This window comes from Choristoneura fumiferana, chromosome 12 (genome assembly GCF_025370935.1).
Source record: "Choristoneura fumiferana chromosome 12, NRCan_CFum_1, whole genome shotgun sequence".
Taxonomy (NCBI): Eukaryota; Metazoa; Arthropoda; class Insecta; order Lepidoptera; family Tortricidae; genus Choristoneura; species Choristoneura fumiferana.
The window spans coordinates 3,800,468-3,825,975 of record NC_133483.1 but is presented as its reverse complement, the minus strand read 5'-3'; the positions used below and the strand labels follow the sequence as shown (position 1 = coordinate 3,825,975).

At 40.2% G+C, this 25,508-nt stretch overlaps 1 protein-coding gene across 1 annotated transcript in view; it reads right to left on the bottom strand.

Annotated features, from left to right (window-relative positions):
• Positions 1–144: 144 nt before the first annotated feature.
• The window catches only part of LOC141433127 (uncharacterized), a 44,376-nt gene continuing 19,012 nt past the window's right edge, over positions 145–25,508 (bottom strand). The window contains 26 exon segments of the mRNA XM_074094975.1: positions 145–1,571; positions 2,005–4,823; positions 4,826–5,104; positions 5,106–5,332; positions 7,635–7,714; positions 9,019–9,045; positions 11,718–11,821; positions 12,655–12,766; positions 13,061–13,120; positions 13,890–14,087; positions 14,889–14,984; positions 15,658–15,796; positions 16,251–16,351; positions 17,083–17,186; positions 17,951–18,063; positions 18,259–18,348; positions 18,816–19,143; positions 19,685–19,781; positions 20,105–20,228; positions 20,764–20,872; positions 21,453–21,588; positions 22,247–22,325; positions 22,876–23,008; positions 23,567–23,686; positions 24,443–24,551; positions 25,132–25,240. Coding sequence (XP_073951076.1) covers positions 1,511–1,571; positions 2,005–4,823; positions 4,826–5,104; positions 5,106–5,332; positions 7,635–7,714; positions 9,019–9,045; positions 11,718–11,821; positions 12,655–12,766; positions 13,061–13,120; positions 13,890–14,087; positions 14,889–14,984; positions 15,658–15,796; positions 16,251–16,351; positions 17,083–17,186; positions 17,951–18,063; positions 18,259–18,348; positions 18,816–19,143; positions 19,685–19,781; positions 20,105–20,228; positions 20,764–20,872; positions 21,453–21,588; positions 22,247–22,325; positions 22,876–23,008; positions 23,567–23,686; positions 24,443–24,551; positions 25,132–25,240 — 5,954 coding nt within the window. The 3' untranslated portion in view covers positions 145–1,510.

Here is a 25,508-nt window from a genome sequence, read left to right as displayed (position 1 = left end):
AACCACTACTAAGGTCACCACGGGTGTCAAATACAGTACACGGTGTAGCTTGGAATACCCAGAATATAATTATTTCCGTACTTTAAAACTATTTGGTAATGGCAAGACAAACAAACAGTTGGAATTTAATAAATGAAAACCAAGTTTCTTTTCAACTATATTATTTATTCACATTCAATACAAAACGAGTGTGATAGTCATTTTAATATCCATCGTAATAATCACAGTCTCGGTTGAACCACAGCAACCATGAGTACAAGAAAATATTAAAAATCACCACACACCAAATAAATAAATTGATCAATACTATGAAAATTAATAAATAGGATCAAGATAAAGTAAAAAAAGTTGAAATCAATCGTCTTAAAATTATTGCTTTTGTCTAAACACCATTGCAGTCGACTGCTGTGAGCTACAGCGCGGCCGCGCGGCAACAGGCCGTATCGCCTAACGTTTCTGGCACTCGCAATCGCAATCAAATGACAGTTTTTGTATGCGAAATCTGTCATTTGATTGCGATCGCGAGCGTCAAAAACGTTAGGCGATACGGCCTCTGGTTGACCGCGGGCCCTAACATCAACTCGTTTTGCCCTAAATATCTATAAAACTGAAAACTTTAACTTATGCTTAAATACAGTTGGTGTAAGTGATCTCATAAAACTTCTATAATACAAGTTATTTCTAACAAAACCTCAACTAAGCACCATTCTATTCGATCATATCTTTAACGGCGTGACTTAGCAATCAAATACTTTAGGATTATAATAAACGTTTAAACTTAAAATTGACTTAGGGTCTCATACAAAATGTAAATGAATGTAATTAAAATTAATATACAGAATATTGAATAAAACTTATTTTGTGCAAACACACTTATAAACGTGTCATTTAAATTTCTTTGATAAAACGGACTATATCAAATCCAGTCATTTTGCTATAGTAAAAAGGCACATAAGAATCGTTTTACAATAAACATCAACAAAGGTCTATTTTCGCAAAATATTACACTTCAATATAGCACAATATATTTACTTTTTAACAACTGTTACCGATAGCTTTGCAAGCTTGATAGTTTCTGAAGTATGCAATAATCTAACTCAGCGCTAATACGAGCTATTGTATTTATTTCAGATCAGTTTCGACTTTTAATTTACTTACAGATAAAAGATCACTGTGTACTTCTAACACCATCTTTCCGAAAATAATTGCGCATCGTCAGAATTTGAGATTCAATTTTAAATATAGTTCAACAATCTCTTACAAATCTCTCAGTGTATTGGCAAGAATAATTAGTCTCGAAAACGATAAACGTAACATCCAACATTCTATTTACATGTAGATATTGTTGTCCAAAGAAAATGTAATGGAAATTAAGATGAGATTCTATTTAATATTTTGTTTAGCTTTAATCGCTGTACTGTGGAACTCTGTAGACACGACGAATGAGTTAATAACAAACGCTTACAACCACAAACTATTCTTCAAAGTAACGCAGATCTAGTAGTTTCGTTCAGTTAACTTTCTCAGAGCATTCTGGACCGTCGCCTTCGCCTTTAGGTGAGACAGTGGATCTGAAAAAACATTACATGGGGTTTTTATCAAAAATTGGAACACGATGCAAGGTGCAGTTGGTGTCTGTGTAGTGAATCAATGAGAACTAAACTACATCTTTATTAGGAATACATGATTTTGTTCTACCGAATGAATTACGTCAGTAAAGTGTAAACGTGATGTTTCTCATAGTAATACATATATAAAGAACAGAAGTGATAGACATAGATAAATTACATCATAATTATAATAACAGTTTCGACACATTTCTCTAAAGTAGACCAATCTCACAAGTCGTTTTAGGTATCTCTGCTAAAACTTTGTAAAGCATTAGTGCTGTAAAGTTTAATCGGAAAGCGTGAAGCGTGCACAGAGGTAAATCGTATTATACTCAAGTACGGGAAAGTTAATTCAATTATTTACGTAAAATTTCAGTACAGGAATCATACACACCTTGGCAGGGTTTCCTTTTCCGGGTCCGGTTTTCGCGTGACGCTTATCGATATATTTTTTCTTTGCCTAATCCTTTCTAAGATGTTTTCGGGGCTCGGTTCTTTTTCGCTCTCCTTCAGAATGATGGCGGAATTGCGCGTTTTCTTGGGTCTGTATGTCGCGTAGTTGCCAGGAGAGTACATCGAGATCGTCCTGTTGTATTTCAGGGGGTCCCTGAGGCTCGAAAGTGTCGTCTCCTCCGTACCATCACAGTTATCTAGCAGCGACTTAGTTCTCGAGTACCTGTGACTCACGGTTCCGTAGGAGGGTAGCTGGTCATAGTCTAAGTAACTTCTACTGCCAGGGTACTTCCGGAATTCGTTTCTATCGAGAGATCGGTACGTATCTACTTTATCATTCAGTCCGTAGGTATCATATCTTACGTTATTCCTAGTGCTAAGAGGCAAATCAGTCAATAGAGATCGATAGCGGTCGGTGGAGGGGGAAAGGTCGGAGGCGACGGAGTATCCGGGGGAGAGGTCATAAGAGAGGGGGGAGGAAGGCGCGTCGTGCGAGCGTTCCGGCCCGTGCAACACCGCTAATGGATCGTACTCTGTTGCCCCTGGACCGACCAAATTACTCTTTCGTCGTTGTTTCTTTTCGTTGAACCTAGAGTAGAAACTCTTCCTTCGTATTCTGTCTACGATATCTTCCCTCTCCGGAGTGGTCGGCTCCGGATTGCGGCGAGGTGAGAGTACGCTGTTCTCTTCCAGCACGATGTCTCGTAACTTAGTTTCACTACTATGATCAGACTTCACCTCGGAATTGGAAACAGTCGATCGACTCCTGGATCGACTACGACTCTGCGTATCAATGGCATCAGCACTATTTTCAAGCGTGCCATTTCTCTCGACTTCTTTCTTTTCAGACTCTTTGTGTACAGAGGTAACGTTCATAATTTGTGGTTCTATCACATTATCAGTAGGAACTATTTTTTTAACTCTTGGCAACCTGGAGAAATCCAGTTTTAAACTATTTCTTATATTTTTAGTTTCGGCATCTTTCTTAAGTACGATCTGTTCGTCACGTTCGTTCGAGTTATTGGGGACACTGTCACTCGTTGTTTTTACACTTTTAGTCTTTCGACCCAAACCATTGAGCAGCAATGAGGTGGGTCTTTTCGGTTTTTCGTCAGCAGATTCTTCTGCCGCCTCGTTCTTAAAATCTACGGTACTGGATTCTACGATTTCACTTTGGGCTTTTTCTAATGGTTTAACTACTTTTTCTTTTGGTTCGAATTTCTTGAATAGACCTAACACTTTGGATACAGTAGTTTTGCTAGGAGCCGTCGCCTGGTTTTCGAGAGTAGCCACATCTGTAATAGTTACTGCTCTTTTGATAAGATTCGACTCGGTGGGTGGCTCTACAGTCACTGGAACGGAGTGTTCTCTCTGTGTTCGATTAAGCTTTGAACTTTCTTTCTTAGTCTCAACTGCAGATGTTTTGGCTTCACATACTTTTTCAGGAGAGTTTGATTTTGATGACGCAAATTTTTCTAATTTATGTCCTATTGATTGCAACACCGATTTCTTTTTTGTGACAGTTGGTTTAGCACCATTCTCAGATTCCTTCTCTTTCACTTTCTTTGTGACCTTTTTCTTTTCAGTAGCAGGCTTACCATCTTTCTTGTCAGCGTCCTGACTTCCCACATCAGTCTTTGATTTCGAAGAAACTTTTTTGATAATTTTCTTTTTGATGGTTCCTTTCTTTTCGCTACCTTCGACTTCAGAAGATTTCTGTGTTATTTCTTTTTTCGACGCGCTGGTCACGACTTTGACTTTCGTGTCTTCCTTAGACTCATCCTTTAAAGCATTACCATTCAAATTGCCATTTCCTACTGACAATCTGTTCTCCACTTTCTGATCTTTCATTTCAGGTTTATCAACGGAATCTTTATTTACAATAACATATTTTTTCAGGACAAGATTAGTGCTTTGATTATCTTTAACAGATTCTTCTTTATCTTTGTTTGCATCGTTCACATTTTCCGTTTTCACCGGTGCGACAGGTTTCGTCTTCTTGGGTAAACTAATACTGAAGCTCACTTCAACATCATTTTTAGTGTCAAGTGGAGGAGGAGGGGTCTCCTCCTTTAATGAAGGTTTACGAAGAGATCCATCTTTCTTGGTGTTACGACTCACGTAAACTTTCTCGGGAGACGGGCTGCTCGTGGGATAACTTTTCGGCCGTATAAGTTTGGATTCCCTGGATAGTGTCGCGTCTTTGCTTTCTATTTCCTTGCTCAGGGTTAGCGACACAGCGTTTTGTGGTTGGTCATCGAACTGATCCAAATTTTTTACTGGAAAGCTTTTCGGCCTAGTCAATTTAGAATCTCTATGCGAATCGGTATCGTCAATGTTCGTTTTTTGCCATCTCTCGTTGATTTCAGTGTTGATACTGGAATTTTTAATTTTTTGGGAAACGTCCAAGGCGGTCTCCTTGATATTATCTAACATCGGGAAGAACGGCGTGTTGGATCTGCTGCGCTCCTTGCCGAGCAGGATACTCGGGGACACACACTTGCGAGCCAGCACGGGCTCGTCCCTGAACAGATGCTGCACGTCCCCGTACTCGGTGGGGCTCCTCGGCGAAGAATCGAGGGACCGGTTCTTCTTCTCCCGAATCTCCCGCAGGATCTTCTGCGTCTCCATTTCTTTCTCTCGCTTCTGTCGGGCCAGGAGGGTCTCGTCGGGCGGCGCGTCGAAAAAGTCGGGGCGGAGGAAGCGGGAGACGCGTTTCCGGGGCTGGTCTACGGCGCGCACGGACTGGCGGCGGGGCCGAGCGGCCCGTACAGCTCGGCCAGCAGGCTGCCGCTGTCGGACGAGCACGAGTCGTCGAGCGACAGCGCCCGCTCGGGGGTCAAGTACTTGCTGAGCAGCGGGCGCTCGGGCGTGCCGCGCGCCCGGGGCTGTTCCTCGCGCGGCGGCGACGGGTCCCGCGAGCGGCGCGCCAGGCGCGGCAGAGTGGAGTATTGCGGGGAGCTCGGGGCGTCCTCTTTAGCTGGTTGTTGGGCGTCCTCCTTGGGCGGGGGTGCGGGTGAGGGGGCTGCGGGGCGGGGCGGGGGCGGGCGCGTGCAGCGAGAGCGTGCGGCGCAGCTCTCGGGCGGCGGCGGGCGGCAGCTGGGCCAGCAGCTCGCGCTGCAGACGGCGCGCGAGCGCGGGCGTGAGGCCGGACAGCGCGCGCGCCTCGCGCTCCGACAGCTGTATCGCGCCGAGGTCCAGCTCCTCCCCGCCCCGATCCTCCGCGGTCCGACTCTCGCTTTGCTGTTTACCGGATTTCTTACTATTACCTGAAATGTAATCGGAAAACACACGTTTCGATCATGCAGAACGCTCGCTCGGATGGTATATTTACAGTGCGATTTTGCGAGTTCACGGAGTCGACCTTCGTTTCGATTGAACGGGGAGCTCTCGCAGAATTCGGAGTCGAGGCGGAGGAGACACGTAAAAAAATACAGTAATAATAGAGTGGGTCACAAACAATGCAAACATCGATGCGAATTGTTAAAAGTTAATGTAGACTAGAAGGGCTAGATGACTAATCGTTTTAGATCGAAAATAAAGCTCAAACGGAACACAGAGATGCATTTAAATGTTGCTTTCGAATAACTGACCATGTATGCGAACTAAATGACAACAGCGCGTGTCGCACACGACGAGGCATCTAGTGGCGGACAGCCGCGGCGCGAGCGCGATGCGAACACAGAACACATGAATGAACAAATAAATATAGTTTGTACCTATTGTTGTGTGGCGTTTGTGGCCGGTTTGTCGGCGCCGGTGGCGGTGTGGAGTGAAGATTTGGTCGGAGCATGCAGTGTAACGCGCAACCCAACTGCAACCATCAACACAACTCAGACAGCTGCCGCCGCCCCGAGCCGCGCCGCCCCGCGCCCCGCGACCCGCGCCCGGTGGCTGCAGCTAAGTTGTCGATCCAACGATCGCCACTACTTCGGTGCTACCATATTACACTAGCTACACATTTATGCCATAACCGCTTTCCAAAATAAATATCGAACAAATGTCAGTCCGTATCGTTCTCTAATATCAAAACTGTTGAAAGAAAATTCTGTTAAACTTTTTAAATGAAAAATGGAAATTCTACATTTTACGACTACACTGCGTCGCCGAAGCGGCTTGTGATGTGATATGCCTTTCGTACACTTCGTGCGATGTCGATAAAGTGCGAGCTGAACTTATAATATCGGAGCAACGCAACATTTTCCTGCGAATGTTAGCGAGTAGGGGAAACACCTGCACAAAGAATGCGATTTAAACAAATAAAAAAACACTACAATGCAAAAATCGTTAATGTCATTAAAAATGTTATGGAAAAATCTGAAAATTATAAACACTCTATATAATAGACTATAGACAACGACTACTGTGATGTGATGATAGTCCATTATATTTTAGTTAATGTTAATGAAAACTACTCGGCGGGTGGAAAACGTCGCCGGCGCTCAACGCGGCTGCGGGCGAGTCGCTCGACCGCTTAGTGGACGGGCGAGCTACTCGCTGTTTAGTGAAGCGACGACGCTCGGTGCGCGTGCGCTAGCTGCGTGTGCGGTGCTGTCCAAATCTACATGAGTACATGACATTTGGTTAAGTGTGAGTGCCAAAATGCTTGCTGAATTATTTATGCGTCAAAATTTTGATCAATATTTTTTCATAATAATTACAAATTTCAGAGGAGTTATTTTTTTTTTCATTGTCACAATATACGGTTGATCTGCTCACTACTCATATTAATTAAATTGTTCTTTTTTTACATTACATTTTGAATAAAAAAATGTTTTTCACGAAGTAACTTCGTTATAAAATCCGATAAGAGCAATTTTTTTCAGAATATTTTTTTCTAAATTGATTATATTTTCTATTAGTCTCCTCCAATAAAAATCGGAATATTGCAATAAAAAAACAGTAAGTCTACGTAATGACACACATGATTTATTAGATAGCGACACGATGACGCCAAAACTAAGCACAAGCAATAGCAACTCGGTTTCATTCTTATTTTAATGCGAAATTTGGAAAAAACTTTTATAAATTTATTACCAGCAGCGTGAATTTGAGTCAAATAATCATACAGAGCTGTTTTAATGTCGCTTAATTTTTCTGTATTTTACATTTTAAAGAAAGTAACTTTACCTAAGTACAATTCAATGAATGTCAATTTCTACATATTAAGCTATGTACACTGATTATAATGTTGTTTATTATCTTCAGCATTTAGTTCACATTTAGCAGTATATAGTAGTGTTTACATCAGATTTATGAATTGGATTTATGTATCTAGTAACTGTAAGTGTTGATTTTTTTTATTCACGAAACACATTTGAGTTTCATAGTTTGCTCAATTAATGTGAAATGTGCTGTTTTTTTTTTCTATACATTTTATCGACTCCATTCGATTCCTCATGTATATCTAGACACGCGGCAGCGTGTCCAGCCAAGTTCAAATAAAATGAAACTGGCGACGCACCCTTCATATTTACAAGTGGTGTGTGCATGCCCGTGCGCGTGTGAGAGCCGGCAACGTTTCCCCCGTGCGAGACAAGCGGGTGCACAAGCTGGCAACGTGGCACTCACCTCGCGGCATCTGTTGGCGGGACTTGTTGAACATCGAGTCGAAGTCGGCGTGCAGGTCGCGCGTGCCCCAGCCCTCGCGTCTGTCAGCCAAACTTTATGTTTATAAAACATCACAAACAAACAAAAACTAGTTTAAAAACTAAAAAAATCTGACTTTGGATGTCATTCTTGATCAAAGTAGACTCTTAAGACTATTCTAACATGACCAGACACGGCTAGTTTACATTGTTGTCTTGGCGTTCCCGTACCTAGCTTCCGGCTCCATCATCAGATCAGCTTACCTATTGTCATCAGAACCACGCATAATTGCCAAGTTTCGTATCAATATCACAATAAAAAGTGGGCGAGTGTTAAGCCTAGTAGTTTGACGTATAGCCTCTCAAGCAGAGATATATTTAAAATTTAACATTAGCTTTTAGCTGAAAGAAAACATAGTGAGCACACCTGCGAAGCAGTTCAATGGTATACGTCAATCAGATTCTGCAATAATAAGTGTTTGACGGCACTAACATGTTTTTCATCATCATCATCATCATCATCATCATCATATCAGCCGGGAGATGTCCACTGTTGGACATTGGTCTTCGTTAAGTTTCTAGGCAGTTGTGTTTAATTCAGTTGCATAAAGTGGTATGAATAAAAGGGTTTTAATGTTAGAGGCGTATCGATAAATAAGATATTCCATAAGTACATATTGTTTCAGTTGTAGGTATAGCAAGAAGCGAGTTCTTAATAGATAAACTCACGTTTCCGATACGCTTCGTTTACTTTCCACATATCTATGAGTGCTGCATGAAAACATAATGGACATGAAATTAATGAAGTAAAGACGGGTCTATATCCGATGATCGAATATTTTATGTCCTAATGTATTGTTTGGTCTAATGATTTTTTCGTATAATGTAAGTTACATTCAAAGTACGACTTTTCAGAAATAATAGTAGATAAATATTATAACCTACTCCCTATCTGTCGCCCGCGACTCTGTCGGCGAAGAATTGCGCAGTTTCCCGGGATAAAAACTGTCCTATGTTTTTGCTAGGGTTTCACCTTCTCCATACCAAATATTATCTCAATCAGTTCACGGTCAAAGCGTGAAGAGGAACAGACAGACAAAGAGAATATTTTCGCATTTATAATAATAAACTAGTGTGGGTTCTAATTCTAAGTAGCCCTATAAATGTTTTTTTCTAAAATATTTAAATATTATACTAAACGATCATTCGATCAAACATTACATTATGACAAAAAAGTGTAGCACCCAATGTAAGTAATAGAGTGTAACCAATGCCACCACTTTATTGGTGATAATTATGGCCTAAGTATATAATGGAATGACATTAATTTATTACATTAATGGTTAATACGTAAATTGTATACTCACAGCAAATGTCTCCGCGGTAAGTGGGGGCTGCATGCATAAATTTAAAATAATTAGTTGGTATACTCAGCACAAAAATATAGACAACAATTCTAAATCATGCTAGTTTTCGTCTAAATTCAATAACTTCAATTTTAATATTGTCTATTTCAATGTATTTAGTTATCTTGTATAATTTTCTTTACCTTTACTTTAGTTATTGAATCCAAACTATTAACCAAATTTTGGACAAAAGTTTACCAGTTTTTTTTTTATTTCTATATTTTTATTCAATCGCCCAGCGTACAAAATTCAATGCGTACGTTTAAATAAGCTAACGTAACTTTTTTTTATTGAAACTTTCAGATTCTGATAGTCAAAATTTGACGCGAGTCTTACGAAGTTTATTTATAAGGGGCTGTTTCACCATCCATTGATTAGTGTTAACTGACGGTTAAATGTGATGCCGTCTCCGTCTATTCGGACAAAACAAATAGAGACGGCATCACATTTAACCGTCAGTTAACACTAATCAATGGATGGTGAAACAACCCCTAAAGCTGCGCTTCCACTATAATATTTTTCACCTATGATGAGTTCTATGACGTTTCCAGTTTGACAGTTTTAGAGATGTACCATTTATCGAGTGAACTATCGATTTTTCTAAGAGTTATTAGTGCCTATTTTCTGAGAAGTTGCATAATATTTAAAAAAAATATATTTTTCCTGTTTTCCGCCCACCGGGCCACCGTTTTCTCGTTCTCGCTCGTAATAATCCCTCAAACGAATTACAAACTCCCGACTGGGAGTTCAAAACAGTCTTTTTAGACCCTTTCGGCATTTTGTCAAAAATAACAACAAACTTAACGCGAAACAGTAGGCAACAAAAGTCAACAACAATAATAACAGAAATGAACAGTAACAAAATACAATGCAAAGAAAATGCAACGGAAACTCAACTCGTATAGGTACAAGGCAAACGCACTCGTACTGACAGTGATACTGACAAGCACTGGCCACAAGAGGCACAAGATGGCTGCGGCCGCGTTCCAAGTAGCCGCGTTTAAAAAATCATGCAAGTTTTGTTTAAAATTTTTAAATATCTTAGTGTTCACTGTTATCGAATAATGAACCGCGGCAATTGCCGATAATGTTGTGTCACGTCACTACTCTGTTCCGTTTCACACATTGCGTCATTTAAAAAAATAGTTATTTGTGTCACAAGGGAGCAAAATGGTGTATTTACGGCGAGGGCGTACATTGAATCCAGAATGTAGCGAAGGATTCTACAATAGAATCCTGAGCGTAGCGAGGGATTCTAAAGTAGAATCCTGAGCTTAATGAGGGATTCAAGTGTTAACGCCCAAGATGAAAATAATTTTGCTCCCGAGTGGCTCATACAACTTTTCACACCGAGCATTAAGAAACTTAAAAAAAAAATCTAAATATTATTAAAGAACAACCAGCATAGAAAATAGCATGGCTTTACAATTATCAACTTATTTTTTTATTAATTTGCAATCATCATCATCAGGCCTACGCGTCAGTTCCAGACGAATTTTGGCGTGGCGCCTGTGCACAACGTCTTTGGTAACTGAACAAATAATAAAACAAACAATAAAACACTTAGAAAAGCCTTGACCAGAAAAGTTGCACTTTGCTCCCTCTCGTCAGGGAGGAAAAGTTACTTTTCTGAAGGAGAGGTGTGAAAAATATATTTTTCTATCGCATTCGATGAAGTCTATTTAATGGACGCTGATATTGCTATATATTTTTAAAAAGTACAGTTTTACTTTTTTTTTAATTTTGCTTTAAAGTAAAAAAATATTTAAAAAAAATATTTTGCGAACATCATATGCGTAATTCGGAAAATTTTCAAATGTCACAGAACTCATCATAGGTGAAAAATACAATAGAGATGTGCGAGAATATGTTTGTCATGAACCAATAGAAACGCTTTATTTATCTGCCCTCGCTCCGTCGAACTGTTTCCACTAGAGATGCGCTGAGCTAGGATAGGTAAATGAAACGTTTCTATTGGTTCATGAATGACAAACACATGTCTCGTAACGCATCCTTGCACATCTCTGGTGGAAACGCGGCCTAATGGTACATTGTTGACTGGCATCATTTAACTTTGTTAAACCCACCACGTATATTACAGCATTAACGCAAGAGGACTAAAGCATTAACGATGAGTTAAAACTATATTAAAAATGAAATGATTTATACCCGAGTACTTGGTAAATATGTCAGTCTCTTATGCATATGCTTGACAATTACAATGATGTTAGTGAGTTTTTTTACTGAAAATTCTGTCAGATTACACAATATTTTAACGTGTTTTTCTTTTTCAATGTATGATGAGATGACCAAATTACCCCAAGGTAAGATAAGCACTGCTCGCAAGACCGGCAGATGGTTGATATGGGACGATTTCGTGACATATACTCGCGGTAGCGTGTCAAACCAAGTTCAAGCTGATTTATTATTCCCATGTTGTCACAAATAAATGTTATCTTTCTTTACATATCGCTAACCACGACGTACTGGGAATTTTTTAATGTATCTTAAAATAGCATGCTACCAATTTCCCATGATACGTAGTTAGCGATCTGTACGACACGTTTTATGGATATAAACAATAATAACACAATATACGGATGGCTCCTAAGTCCTGGGGGTCCACTAAAGCCAAACAAGCGCCTAGCTACAATGCCCACCTGTTGAAGAAGGGCGACTGGTGCAAGTTGTTGAATAACGAGTGCGGGTGCTGGGGGAAGCCGGGGCCCTCCTCGCCGTTCAGACGGTTGGTCAAGGCGCGTACCTGGAATATATGCAGTTTTGTTAGGAAAAGAAAGACGATTTTACGGATCTAAAGGTTTGTAATGAAATGTTATTAGAGTAAAATAGTGTAAGGATTATCATTTTTACCCCAAATCGGAGTGTCGTGTATCTATAACAAAATGTCACTTAAATACATAATAAATATCATGGGACACTTGACTCCAATTGGCCTAGTCCCAAACTAAGCAAAGCTTGTTAACTGTTGTGTTTCGGCGTGGAGAGTAAGACAGCCGGTGAAATTACTGGCACGTGAGGTATCCCACCTTAGGCCTCTAGGTTGGCAACGCGTCTGCAATACCTGTGTTGCAGATGTTTATGGGCGTGGTGATATTTACCATCAGGAGACCCATTTGCTCGTTTGCCATCCAGTCAAATAAAAAAAATAAAAAAAGCTTGTACTATGGATACTAGGCAACGGATTACTTATATAGATAAATAGACACACTACACTAGGCCATCCGGTCGTCCAAATAAAATGAACTAGCTTTATCGCGATCCCGAGGGAACTATGCAATTTTCCGGGATAAAAACTACCTAACCTAACCTAACCTATATCCTTCCCCGAGCCTCGCAACTATCTGTATACCGAATTTCATCTAAATCCGTCCAGCGGTTAAGACGTGAAGGGGTATCAAACAAACAAACTTTCTCATTTATAATACTAGTGGGATCAAACCTACTATAATGAACATGACTTATAAATGAATAAACAAATGAAATCTACGAGCAATTGGAACGCAGTCAGTACAAATGGCTTCACGCTGTTCTGCTCACGAGATATGTATGATGAACAACAATGCATCAGCTCTTTACCCTGTGCAGGAGAGTGGAGAACAGGTTCTCAGCCGTGAGAAGATGGAAGCCCTCGTCTTCTTCGTCTTCTTCGCCGGAGCTCACCGACTCCGCACGGGCCGCGCGCGAGGACCTAGACAAACAAGTATCACAATGAATTGCCTGTTATTTTATGAGATAAGGTGATGTTATTAAACGTTATAATGCTATTTTTTCTTAGATATTCCTATACGCAGATTAGAGATCGGCAATATTTTTTTATGTATTTTACTTAAGGCAAATTTAAAAAAAAACCTGCCAAGAGCGTGACGGACACGCCCCAAATAGGGTTCCGTAGCCATTACGAAAAAATTAAGTAATATTTTTCTAACGATGCTATTTTGGCTACGGAACCCTAAAAAGGAAACATGAAAAATTATAAGCATACCTAAGACGGTGCATATGATTGTCGTCTTCTTCCTCGGATTCGCCACCACTGACGATACTGCTGAAACACAAATTAAATACAATGAAATAGAAATAGAAATAGAAATATTTATTCACTATTCGCACAAAACATAAATGAATACAATAATACTTGTAAACTCGATTATTTGTATACATAAGTATTTATGTTGTTTTCACGTTGTTGACAACTATCGCAAAAACATTTTTTAAGGTATAATGTAACTAACGGATTAAATAGAATATATTTTTTACCCAGGAAATTACCCAATACAGAAAATGCAAGCATTTTTTTTATTTTATTCAAATATATCTGCATTATTTAAAAAACGGAGTTGTACTCTTACTTTTTTTAATATAATTTTTTTTTTGAAACACGAAAATATGGACGTTTTAAATTGTCAATTAGACAGCTAGACATAGACTTTGTCGCCATATGCTACGACGGCCATAGAAAGTTTATCCAAAATTTAATTTTTCTGAAAAGAGATACAAACTTCAATCGCTCATATCTTGCTTATTTTATTATTATTATTATTATATAAATTATCAGGCAGGCAGTTGCAAGCAACTGATAGGTGCCTGTATCTAGCAGTTCCTTGGTCAAGTATTATTTGTATTGTAAATGTGTTGGTCTAGCCGGTTCATAAATTGGTTCACATTCAGTGCTGAGACTACATGTTCTGGTAGTTTGTTCCATGTCTTGACCACTCTGTTACATAAGAAATGTCTGCGAGGATTGTTGTGCGATCGTTAGTGTTAAAATTAGTGTTCCATGCATATTCCCTATTGGTGTGATGTGACGCGAGTACCTGATGCGACGCGGCTTGGGCTGACGCGGGCGGCGCGCCTGCGGCTCGGGCTCCAGGCTGCGCTGGCGCGGAGTGACGTAGCCTTTGCCTTCCACTGCGATGGGGATGATGAACTCCCGCGCAGACTTCTTGATGGGCTCGCCGGCGCTCGAGCAGGACTCCGCGGCGCTCGCGCTCGACTCCGTTGATGTCAAACGTCTACACACGTATTAATGAGTATGAGCGTACTATCGACCACAGAATAGAAAAAATAAACTAGAGGACATGTTATAATTCCCGAGTTGTACCGAAACCAGTGTCGTCGGAAATGCTCAAATACGCATTTATAAACACGGAAATTGACAGATACTTTGGAAAAGAAAATCATTTTTTTACAAAATGAAGAAAGGAACTGTTGAATCATGTTTTAGATATCAATATATATTTTTAGAAATATGTTTTGCCAGAAAAGGTTTGATAAATAAAATAAAAAATCTATCATTTATCTATACTCGAAGTTTCTTTTTAGCCGAGTGAAATTTTATCAATCTTTCAAATGGTTAAGTAACCAAGAACACTTGATCAACTAAAACAAATATTTGACCTGTTCAAAAATAAAATTAAAACCCAATCCAACGGAAATAAATTCTAAGTAACTACACATAACCTCGTCCGGCTCAATGTGCAATAGAATGTACACAATAAGTTCAAGGAAATTAGGAATCTATGACAATGTAACAAAGTAAAAATTCTTTTGTTTTCTATTGTTTTACACCATGGCAGTTTGACGGCAGTTTGTCTTTATTCTCGAAACAATTAGATTCTAATTGCTTTGTCAATTCATATGGTGAGCTTCAGGAGGATAAGCAACATTTCATGCGTTAAACGTCCGGTCTGAGCCGTCTGATTAAAGCCGCAGATTCACGATGGATGCAGACCGCTTCCGAAGCAACTGAGTCTATAGGGGAGGCCTATGTCCAACAGTGGACGTCTTACGGCTGATATAATGATGAGCGTTACCTGAGCGGCGGCGGCGCGGCGCGGGTCTGCGGCGCGGGCGGCGGCGGCGAGTCCTCGGACACGCTGATCGGGATGATGCGCTCCACTGACGTGCCCCTGCCATATTAATATCGTTAACCGGATGATTCAATGAATGGCGAGACAAGCGGTTCGCTATATCGTACAGATGTAGTAAGTAATGTTCTGCCATAGTAATTTGTGGAAAATTTGGCATTTATCTCGCTTTCTAATTTAAGCTAATTGAAACAAGATAAATACGAACTTATACGACAAAATATGATCGAAAACATTATTCACTAGATCTCGGTAGTCACATTCACAATGAAAAATATTATTTTGAGAGATTTGTAACATATGTATCAAATAATTAAAAGCTTTTATTTAACTTGCAATGTATGTTTAATGTATGTATCTATGTGCGGGTCAAATCTAGCAAGATAAATTCGATCAACTTCCAGTAGTCGGATTGTCTTGAAATTTGGCATACTTATGTAAATTGCGTGACAACACAATAATTTGGTAGTGACATCGTGGTAGTCCGGCCAGGATCGTCTCCACAGGACGGAACTCTTCAACGGTTAATGGCATTTACAAATTGGTACCAGGTGAAATTTCATGCAGTTTGGGTGACAACGCAAGTACAGTCAGCAAAAAAAAAGCTTGTATTAAAAACGAATTTCTTACCAAAAAATATTTTTTACTTTTTAAAAGTTTCAATGTCGGTTTTTTTAAATAAATAAATGCAAATAAACGTAACACAGGTATGTACCTGGCGCGGTGGTCGGCGACCCGGTGCTGCGCCTCGGTGCGGAACACGCGGGGCGCGGCGCCGGCCGGCGACCCCGGCGGAGACGTCAGCGCCGCCACGCCCGCCGACGATGAGCGCCCGTAAGGCACCGGGGGCTTGCCTGCGCCAACACAGTTACAATTTGAACATCAAACTACCGACACTCATTCATAGTGTAATATAACCTAACCAACAAAAAGTTGGAAATCCCCCGACTTTGTCACTTGAAAGTTCAATATCTCAAAAAAGGCTGAACCGATTTTGATAAAACATGTCTAAGAACCATCGCTAGAAAATCTGCTTTCAAATTAAAAAAAGCCGCATCAAATCGATCCACCCGTTTAAGAGCTACCGTGCCACAGACAGACACACACAGAGACGCAAATAGCGGTCAAACTTATAACACCCCTCTTTTTGCGTCGGGGGTTAAAAACTGATAACGCACGTCTTTAATAGTTTAGCTCGACACGTATCGTACTAATTTGAAGTCCTTCCTCTAGGAGCACACACACAGTCGAATAAAAAAAAATGGATCTCCGCAAAGTAACGCCTGATTCAATAAATAATTTACCGACCTGTGCGAATGGCGGTAGAGATGATGTCACGAGCGGCGCGACGGCGGTTCTCTTCGCCCACTTTCTCCTCAACCAACTTCGCCATAGAGTTTTGAAGACTCCTGTAAAACATGGGATCATTTTTTATACTGCTCTTGTACGATGTGTTTCAACCCGGGCCTCGCACTTCTGAGTTTTCGAAATTCATGCGTGATTCCGCCTTTTGTCTAAAGAGGGCAGAATAAGACCTTTAAAACAAAGTTTGGCTTTGCCAACCGTAGTGCGGACTCATAATTATCAAGTTTGAGAGCGTTTATACCTGCTTAGCTGGAATTGCATTTTTGTTAGTTTTTCTCGATTATTCCATAAAAAATTCATGAAAATTAAAAATGTGGTCTGATAGATCACTTCTTAATATATAAGTTAATGTGTCTACTCCAATAATTATTCGTTATAGACTTTTATTATCTATAAAAACCGATAATAAACATTAATTCGGTTTTAAAGAATATAAAAGTCTATCACGAATAATTATTGGAGTAGACACATTAACGTAAAGATTAAGAAGTGTTCTATCAGACCACATTTTTAATTTACATTCAATTTTTATGGAATAATCGAGAAAAACTAACAAAAATGCAATGCCAGCTCAGCAGGTATAAACGCTCTTAAAGGTTCGACTTTATCGGACATCATCTATTTGAGTAGACGAACTGAGCTGATCAGGACCTACGAAGTGCAAAATTCGAACTTCGTACCTTGCCGTCACACTGACGCTTATGTTATTTAATACGAGAGTGAGAGGGACGGTACGATACGAACTTTGAATTTCGTAGTAGCCAAGTGCTGTTACCTTCTAGCGTCCTGCAGTATGACCGACGCATCGACTGGTGTACTGTGACTAGGCTCGCTTTCCGTCTTCTTGACGCCGCCGCGATTATGCTCCTCAACTGGTGCCTACGAAAATATTCAAAATTGTATTTCCAAATCAAGCTCTTTGGTTTTTTTTTGCTGTGCGACTGTCCGTCACAATTATTTACTTAGGATATACAGGTATCTTATTGGCAATGTGCAATACTTACGGCTGATCTGACTTAATGTATTTATATAATGTAATTGTTATGTTGAGTGAATAAATAAACAAAAAACTGTTCACCACCCATTGTTTAATTTTAACTGACGGATAAATGTGATGCAGTCTCTGTTTGTTTTGTTCGAATAGACGGAGACGGCATCACATTTATCAGCCAGTTAAAATTAATCAATCGGTGGTGAAACAGCCCCTTAGAGCTACTTTTTAGACATTTTCAATCAAACAAAGGTCCAAATAATTTGAGCTTATTTTCATAGATACTTTGAAATAGAAACAAACTTCTTTTCGTGGATTTTAAACGGGCGAAACCTTCGGCGCGAGAGTCCAAATCGCACTTGGCCTGTGTTCTAGCATTTAGTTAATCTTATTAATCGCAGTCGCAAGCCACCAAGATACAGGCTTAGCCTAGTTTGGAGTTTAACAACCCCCCTCCCCCCTTTCTTTCCTTCCTTCCTTTCCTCCCTTGGTTTCTTGGTTTGGAGTCACCTGCATGTGCCACAGCGGCGCATGCAAAAATATCTGACCCACCGGCCTGAGAAATAGTGTCGTATCAATACTTATTGGTGCTGGCGACTGTACCGCATGTATGTACACAAGTGGTCATTGCTAAGAAACTTATTTTTCTTACCGGCGACGGCTCGATTCCAATCTGTTGCAGTCTAACGGTGCCGTTGTCGGGACTCTTTGGTTGTAACTCGCGGTCTTCGCTCTGCGCTTTCGGCTTAGCTATCTTCGAAACCACTGTTCAACAAAGATAAGTTTACATTATTACTCACAAGTTGATTATAGACTTTACCGTAAGGCTACGCACGCACTGTGCGGTCTGAGTGCGCACGTCTCTTTCTCAAGCGTTACTTTAAAGAGATGGCACGCTAAAACAGCACGGCTAACCGCGTAGTGCGTACGTATCCTTAAAGTGACTGCTCTTATACTGACCCGGTTTAGAGACGTTGCGTTTCACTTCGGGCGCCGCTGTGAGGGATGCTCTTCTTTCGAACTGCTCTTTGAAACTACCGACGTTTCCACCTGCACCAAAGGCAAGTTAAATTAAATACATTATAATATAACAGCTGTGGTTAGTAGGTATTACAATTTTTAGGGTTCCGTAGTTTTTTCATATTATTAGAATTCTAGCAACTTCACTTCCAAGACTTGTAGTCAGCCTTTTTCTGGTTCGCTCTTTAATTTGCAAAATAGTGTTGTGACAAACGCTCATTTCGAGGGTAAAAGACTCGAACCCTAAAGACTCTCGAGGCTTAACGACTCAAAGGCCGCAAAGACGGTTTCTTGCATCCATACGCATGAAATAAGCCAATTTAATTCTCAAATAAATAAAGACGAGTCTTTAAAACTTTGGAGTCTTAAGGGTTCGAGTTTTTAAGCCTCGAAATGAGCGTTATCCACAACTCCAGCAAATGAGCCACCAGAAAAATAATCAAAAAGCATTGGGACAAAAAAGACAGTACGAAGTTCTACCTATGGACACCCTGTACCTGGTATAGACAACTTCTTGGGCTTCGTCGTCGGAGCAGGCACGGGCGCAGGCGTCGCCGCAGGCTGAGTAATGGCCAAATTCGTAAGTTTATCGGCGGCAGCAGCGACACTCGGCTTCTCGTCTTCGGCCTTTTCCGCCTTCTCTTCGGCTTTCGGCGGAGTCTTTTTCTTGACGGTAACCCGCTTCGCCGGCGTCTTGGGTTCTTCAGGGGTGGTTTCCTTGACGATTTCTCTCGTCGCGTCTTTGGCGAGCTCGGCGGGCGCGGGGGCCGGCGGGGCGGGGGATATCGTCATGGTAGCGGAGGAGACTAGACATGGTTGGACCGCCTGCGGACAAAATAAATAATTGGAAATAGCCTTGTGAGGTAGTTCTGACTTTTTTGTCTGCTTATTTGATATGTTTTTATTGGTATTTCTCACTTTTTCTCTCTCGTGTCATAACATATCTCTTCTCGTTAGCCTTACTTTATATGCCAACGCTCGGGTTGGTGTATGTATATGTGATATGGTAAAGCACGCATCACGAAACGTCGAGGAGGTTCCATCCTTAGCCCCAGATAAACATTTTTTTTAAATGTGTTCTAGTATCCGTAAATTTGGTTTATCTTAACTTGCCTTATAATTTTAAATCGGTCTTACCCCGCGAATTACCTCGTTGAAGTGGCAATAGGCAGGCCATATAGAATAGAACGGAGCACAGATGACCATTGGAGACGAAAAGTTCTCGAATCAAGACCGCGTAAGACCAACAATGAGATGGATGGACGGATGACCTGGTTAAACAGGTGCAGGAAGCTTTCAACCGAAGCAACTAGAGGCCTATGGGGAAGGCGTATTTCCAACAGTGGACGTCCGATGATGGTCTTACCCCTTCAGGATCAGCGGGCAGGGGGGCGGGCTGCGGCGGCGACTCGGGGGTTGGGGGCGCTTCCTCGGGCGCCACCGGGGCCGCGACGCTCGCAGAACTGCAACACAATCAACACTTTACACAAAAATCCTAGTAATACCTACTAATATTATAAATGCGAAAGTTTGAGGGTGTGACCGTACGTTTAGGACCGCTACACTATCTAGCTTTAAAAAATAAATCGTTAAACCTGAATTAGTAGCGAATGCTCCAAAAATTTGATACCACTTAAGAGCGTTTATACCTGCTGAGCTGGCAACGTTGCATTTTTGTTAGTTTGTCTCTAGTTTGTGATATAAACATCTGTCACCCGCACCATGCTAGAATGAAAGCACTGTAGCTAACTCTAGTCCGTGTAAGTCCGCCCAATAATGCCGTTACCTGGCAGCGCGATCCTTCTTCCGCTGCATGCCGCTAGCGGAAGCGGCCAGTTCGAGCTTGCGCTTGTCGCCGGCCGCCACGATGGTGCGCGTGGGAGACGGCTTTATTGCGTCCTCGCCGCCCTCTGCAAACGGAAAAAGACAAAAATACATTATATCATAAATGCGAAAGTGTGTTTGTCCGTCTTTCACGCCGTAACGGAGCGACGGATCGACGTCATTTTTGGCATAGAGATAGTTTATGGGCCCGAGAGTGACATAGGCAGTTAACAGCGCGCGATAACCGAATATCACGCGGGCGGAGCCGCGGGCAAAAGCTAGTATTAGACATATTTGTAGATCGTGATTACTTGTAATGAGTTCCGTGTGTTCCCACACAGACGAATGCAGTTCAAAAAGTTGGACACCTTAATGCCCAATACACGATCCGTTCCCGTTAAGAATGCAGTGTATTATCAATGTCCGCTGGCCTAGCCACGCCCAATAAACAATCAAATCTTTCCCAATTATAAAGTCAGGTTCACAGTGACCAGTTGAACCAACGCAACAGTTGTGTCCTGTCCTTTATCAGCTAACTGAATCAAGTTAACTACATACATACGTTAACGTATACTAACATATACATAACGTGCTACACGTGTTCTATTCGTTGTGTTTTACCTGCGACGAGATCAAGAATCCTTTTTTCAGCGGAGTTGCTCGGCTCGACTGTAGCCATAGACGCTGACGTTGTTAGGTCTGTCCCGCTCTCTTCCGGTCCGAGCTCGCCCTGTACACAACATATTTATAATATTAGGTATATTGATTTACGAAGTTTCGGCGCTGATAGCGACCCTTGTATACAGGATGGCTCATTTAGATCGGTCAGTATGGGAAAGTCTAAAACTATAGGACATACGAAGATCTGTTCTTAGAAACCATGTCATCGATTTTAGTAACAAGAAAAGAAACATTTGTACCCAGTTCGGGAATCGAACCCGGTCGTTTTGAAAAATAAAACGTACATTTTTTGACTGTACAGCAGTCCGAGGGTCACCGACGGTACTGGCTGAAAATCAGCGCTTGACTGTTTTAACGCTTCAGTCAGCATTATGCACTCGTGTCCGATCCGCAACCACAATGACACATTCTATCCTTCGTTTTGTCTATTTCTCTGTCTTGTGTTGTTTTTTTTTTACACAGGAATACCTAGACTTGCGTTTGACCACAATCACGCCTGATGGTAAGCGAAGCACGCTCGCCTATATACCCATTAGCGATCAGAGAACACCGACGGAGCATTCCCCTCCTTAGATGTCCGGATAATAAAGGACAAGCGAATACTCCTGCTTTAATAGTAGAGGTGTTACCTCGTTGGGCACGACGACGGAGTTGTTCGGCGCGGCGGGAGCGAGCGAGAGCAACAGGTCGAGCCGCACCGGCGTCTCCGCCGCGAGCATCTCTGACATCTCCAAACATGACGTCTCGCACCCGGTGTTCACCCACCTTTAAAAGTATATGCTGATCATTTTCTAAGTTGAAGGTTGGTACGGTAAAACTTACTTGAGATAAGAGCTTTTTTTACAAGTGTTTATTTCATTCAAAGTCAAAGTCAAAATATCTTTATTCAATTTAGGCTATAACAAGCACTTATGAATGTCAAAAAAAATCTACCACCGGTTCGGGAAAACCTCTGTTGAGAAGAATCTGGCAAGAAACTCAACGAGGTATATTTTTTTTAAACAGATTTACAATATTATTAAATGATATCTATACAATTGCAATGGTCGTATGTGTAAATTGTCTTTAAAACTCGGCAAATCGAGTTTTAGCCACTTGTAATGAACGGGTTGACTTGAAATTTAGTACAGATAATATTGATAGGATGGCAATTAAAGTAAAGCCAACAAAATAGCTCGCAGTAAAGGACTGTAAGGGGGCAAATATTTAGTCATTTTTATTGGGATTTTTCATTCGAGTTTAAAGCAGTTAGCATTATGAGTGAAATAGTCACGATACAATTAATTTAATATGGTTAATTTAAAATAATTTTCGATTTTCCATATCAAACACATTCGCGAACTATTCGCACAATCATTCGCGAATGGGAATGCGAATATTCGTTAGAACACTAGGTATAAATAATAAGCTTTTTGATACTCACGAATGATCACAGATGTAAGCAATGTCGGCACGCTTGAGAGGGTCAACTGTCAGCATGTCTCGGATCAGGGGGGAAGCGGCTGCAACAATATAATGCACGATAGTACACCGTGTTATTTCTGATTTCCGTTAACTGTTGAATGTACCCTTTCAACAGAGGCCTATTTGTCTAACACACTTGGAATCACAATCGTTTTTACTACTTCTTTCTGTCACATAGTACATACGAGTATAAGACGAGGATAAAGATAATGAATACGATCGCAAACGAATGAATGAAGTTGATTTCTTTAAGACACTGTAGCCTAAATCTTACTGTTTAAAAAATAATCAAGAATTAAGATAATTAATTATGCGCAATAAAACACTGAAGATACTCAATTTATGTTTTTATAAAAGTCCACTACTTTAAATGTTTTTAATTTACATAATTATTTAGCTAAAGTGAGTTTTTTTATGCCTCTCTCATATGTCACGTCAATTTCATGTCACAGAAAAACATGTTAGTTGTTTTCTAAAAAGTTAACGGAAGTCAAAAATAACACGTCATATTACAAAAAAGATCTACCAGTTAATATTAAATTATAATACATAATTTAAAATGACTACTAAATAATAAAAATATCTCACTTGATGGATTTTTGGGTTCATAGTAATCCCCGTTGCTGATTTGTCGCACCAACCGTTTAAAGTTAGAGCCGTCGAAAGGCATGGCACCGTAGACTAGAGTGTACAGAAGGACCCCCAGCGACCAGCAGTCGACCTAAAACAAAGAAAAAACTTCGGTTACAACACTACCACCACCAGATACAATATAAAAACAATAATATACAACCAAAGACAACAATGGACTAGTTTCTTAAAAAAAAAAAAAAAAAAATAGTCGATCAGACTGTCAGAAAACAATGGACACGTATTTTTTTGAGTCAATTAAGAGCGGTTATACCTGATATGTATAAAAACCGTTACCGGTAACCGATAATAAACATTAAATCGTTTTTAGAGAATATAAAAGTATATCATGAATAAATATTGGAGTAGACACATTAACTTATACAGGGTGTAACATTCAGAACGGTTAGTATGGGAAAGTCTGAAACTATAAGACATACGAAGATCTGTTGTTAGGAACAATGTCATAGATTTTAGTAACAAGAAAAACTCCATTTAAACATTTAAGTGAAACTTGTTCTCAGCTCGGGAATCGAACCCGAACGATTTGAATTTTTTTTCATCTAACTAAATTGAATGAAAATATTTCGACTTTGACTTTGAAATTAGGGATAAATTGGTGCTTGAGGTTTTTGTGGTGTAAACTTACCTCGGGGCCTATGTAAGGCGTTCCTTTGACAATTTCGGGCGATGCATATAAAGGTGACCCGCAGAACGTGGATAGCAAAGAAGTCTCTTTAAAAACGTTCGAAAGACCGAAATCAGCAATCTGTTGACAATATAATCATCAATTAAATGACGGGTACATTTTTTATTTCACAATTTTTTATTTTTTTTATATCACAGGACAATTCACACCAATTGACCTAGTCCCAAAGTAAGCTTAGCAAAGCTTGTGTTATGGGAACAGATAAATATAATTATATAGATAGATACATCCTTAAATACATGTTAAACACCCAAGACCCGAGAACAAACATTCGTATTTTTCATACAAATATCTGCCCCGACACGGGAATCTGACCCGGGACCTCAAGCTTCGTAGTCAGGTTCTCTGACCACTAGGCCATCGTTAAAAGCCATCTTTGCGTTTTTCGAAATATGAGTGCGAAATTACATTTATGATTTTAACATTGGTTTAAAACCACCGCCGCAAAAAGAGGGCCGTTACAAGTTCGACGCCAATGTCTATCTGTTTGTCTGTGGCATCGTAGCTCTCAAACGGATGAACCGATTTCAATCTAGTTTTTTTAGGAGAAACCTAGTTTTCTTGCGGTGGTCCTTAGCTATATTTCATTAGAATCGGTTTAACCATTTTTGAGATATTGAACTTTGGAATGACAATGTCGGCGGTTTAAGTATTTATATTCGGTGAAGAAAAACATTGCGAGAAAACCAGCATTTGGATGCGAAGCAATTGTAATAATGGTGTGTTGAGCATTTTGAGAATAGGTCTATCTCCAGCAAAGGCTGAAAAGAGACAGCTAATTTATTTAACGGCTGTGAAAGTGAAAGCGCTACTAACCTTGGCACTACCGGTGTCGTCAAGCAAGACATTCTCCAATTTCAAATCCCTATGGCAGATTTTATGTATATGGCAATAATAAACAGCGGTTGCGATCTGACGAAATAACCTGAAATTACATAAATCGGTTAGAAAGTTTCATGGTGAGTAACAAAGAGTTTTTATTATCATATAACTTTATGAGTAAGTTTTTATTGAGTCATAAAAGCCCTACAATACTTAGCATACTTCGTGAGTTTTTCGAAATTCACTTCCGCGATTTAATTTGAAATTTCTGTTGGAACTGACATGTTCATTTATTTATCAAAGTTCCATATATAATAGGTAAAGTTTATTTGAAAAAATTAAATCACAGAGCTTCTCGGGGAATTAACCATGCACACAACTATGAAGCAATTCAATAGCCTATTTGAAGTTCCTAATCTGAGCTGAGTTCGCGTAGGAACTACAGCTAAAGCAGTTTTATCCTTTGAGGAGCCGATGCCCATCAGTGGGACATAAATAGGTTTGCTTATTATTATTAATATCTCGGGCTAAAACTCGGCACCAAGCGTTTTCCCAGAGATAAGACCAAGCTAGATCGATTTTTCATCGCCTTCGAGCCGTTTCCGAGATTCTGATTATATATTTATATATACACAAGAATTGCTCGTTTAAAGGTATTAGATTACTATTACAAAAGAACTCACCTCCGTGCTTCATCTTCCTGTAATACTTTCTTTTGGCTAAGGTAATCATACAATTCACCTCCAGAGCAGTATTCCATAACTAGTATCATCTTTTCACTATTTTCAAATACTGTAAAAAATAATAAAGCTTAATTGAAACCCTATGACCCTATTCCTATTATTAAAAACATAAGTGTCACAATATCGATCAATTAACTATTTGTAACGTGTCATTTCACTATCGAAGTGAAGTAAGTAAATGTTTTGTAATGTCTTTATAAGGTTCCATATCTCAAAAGGAAAAAACGGAATCCTTATCGAAGATCGAACCACTTTATTGTCCGTCTGTGTATCTCTGAAACTCGAAGTTCATATCGTGCCGAGCCTTTCACACTCTT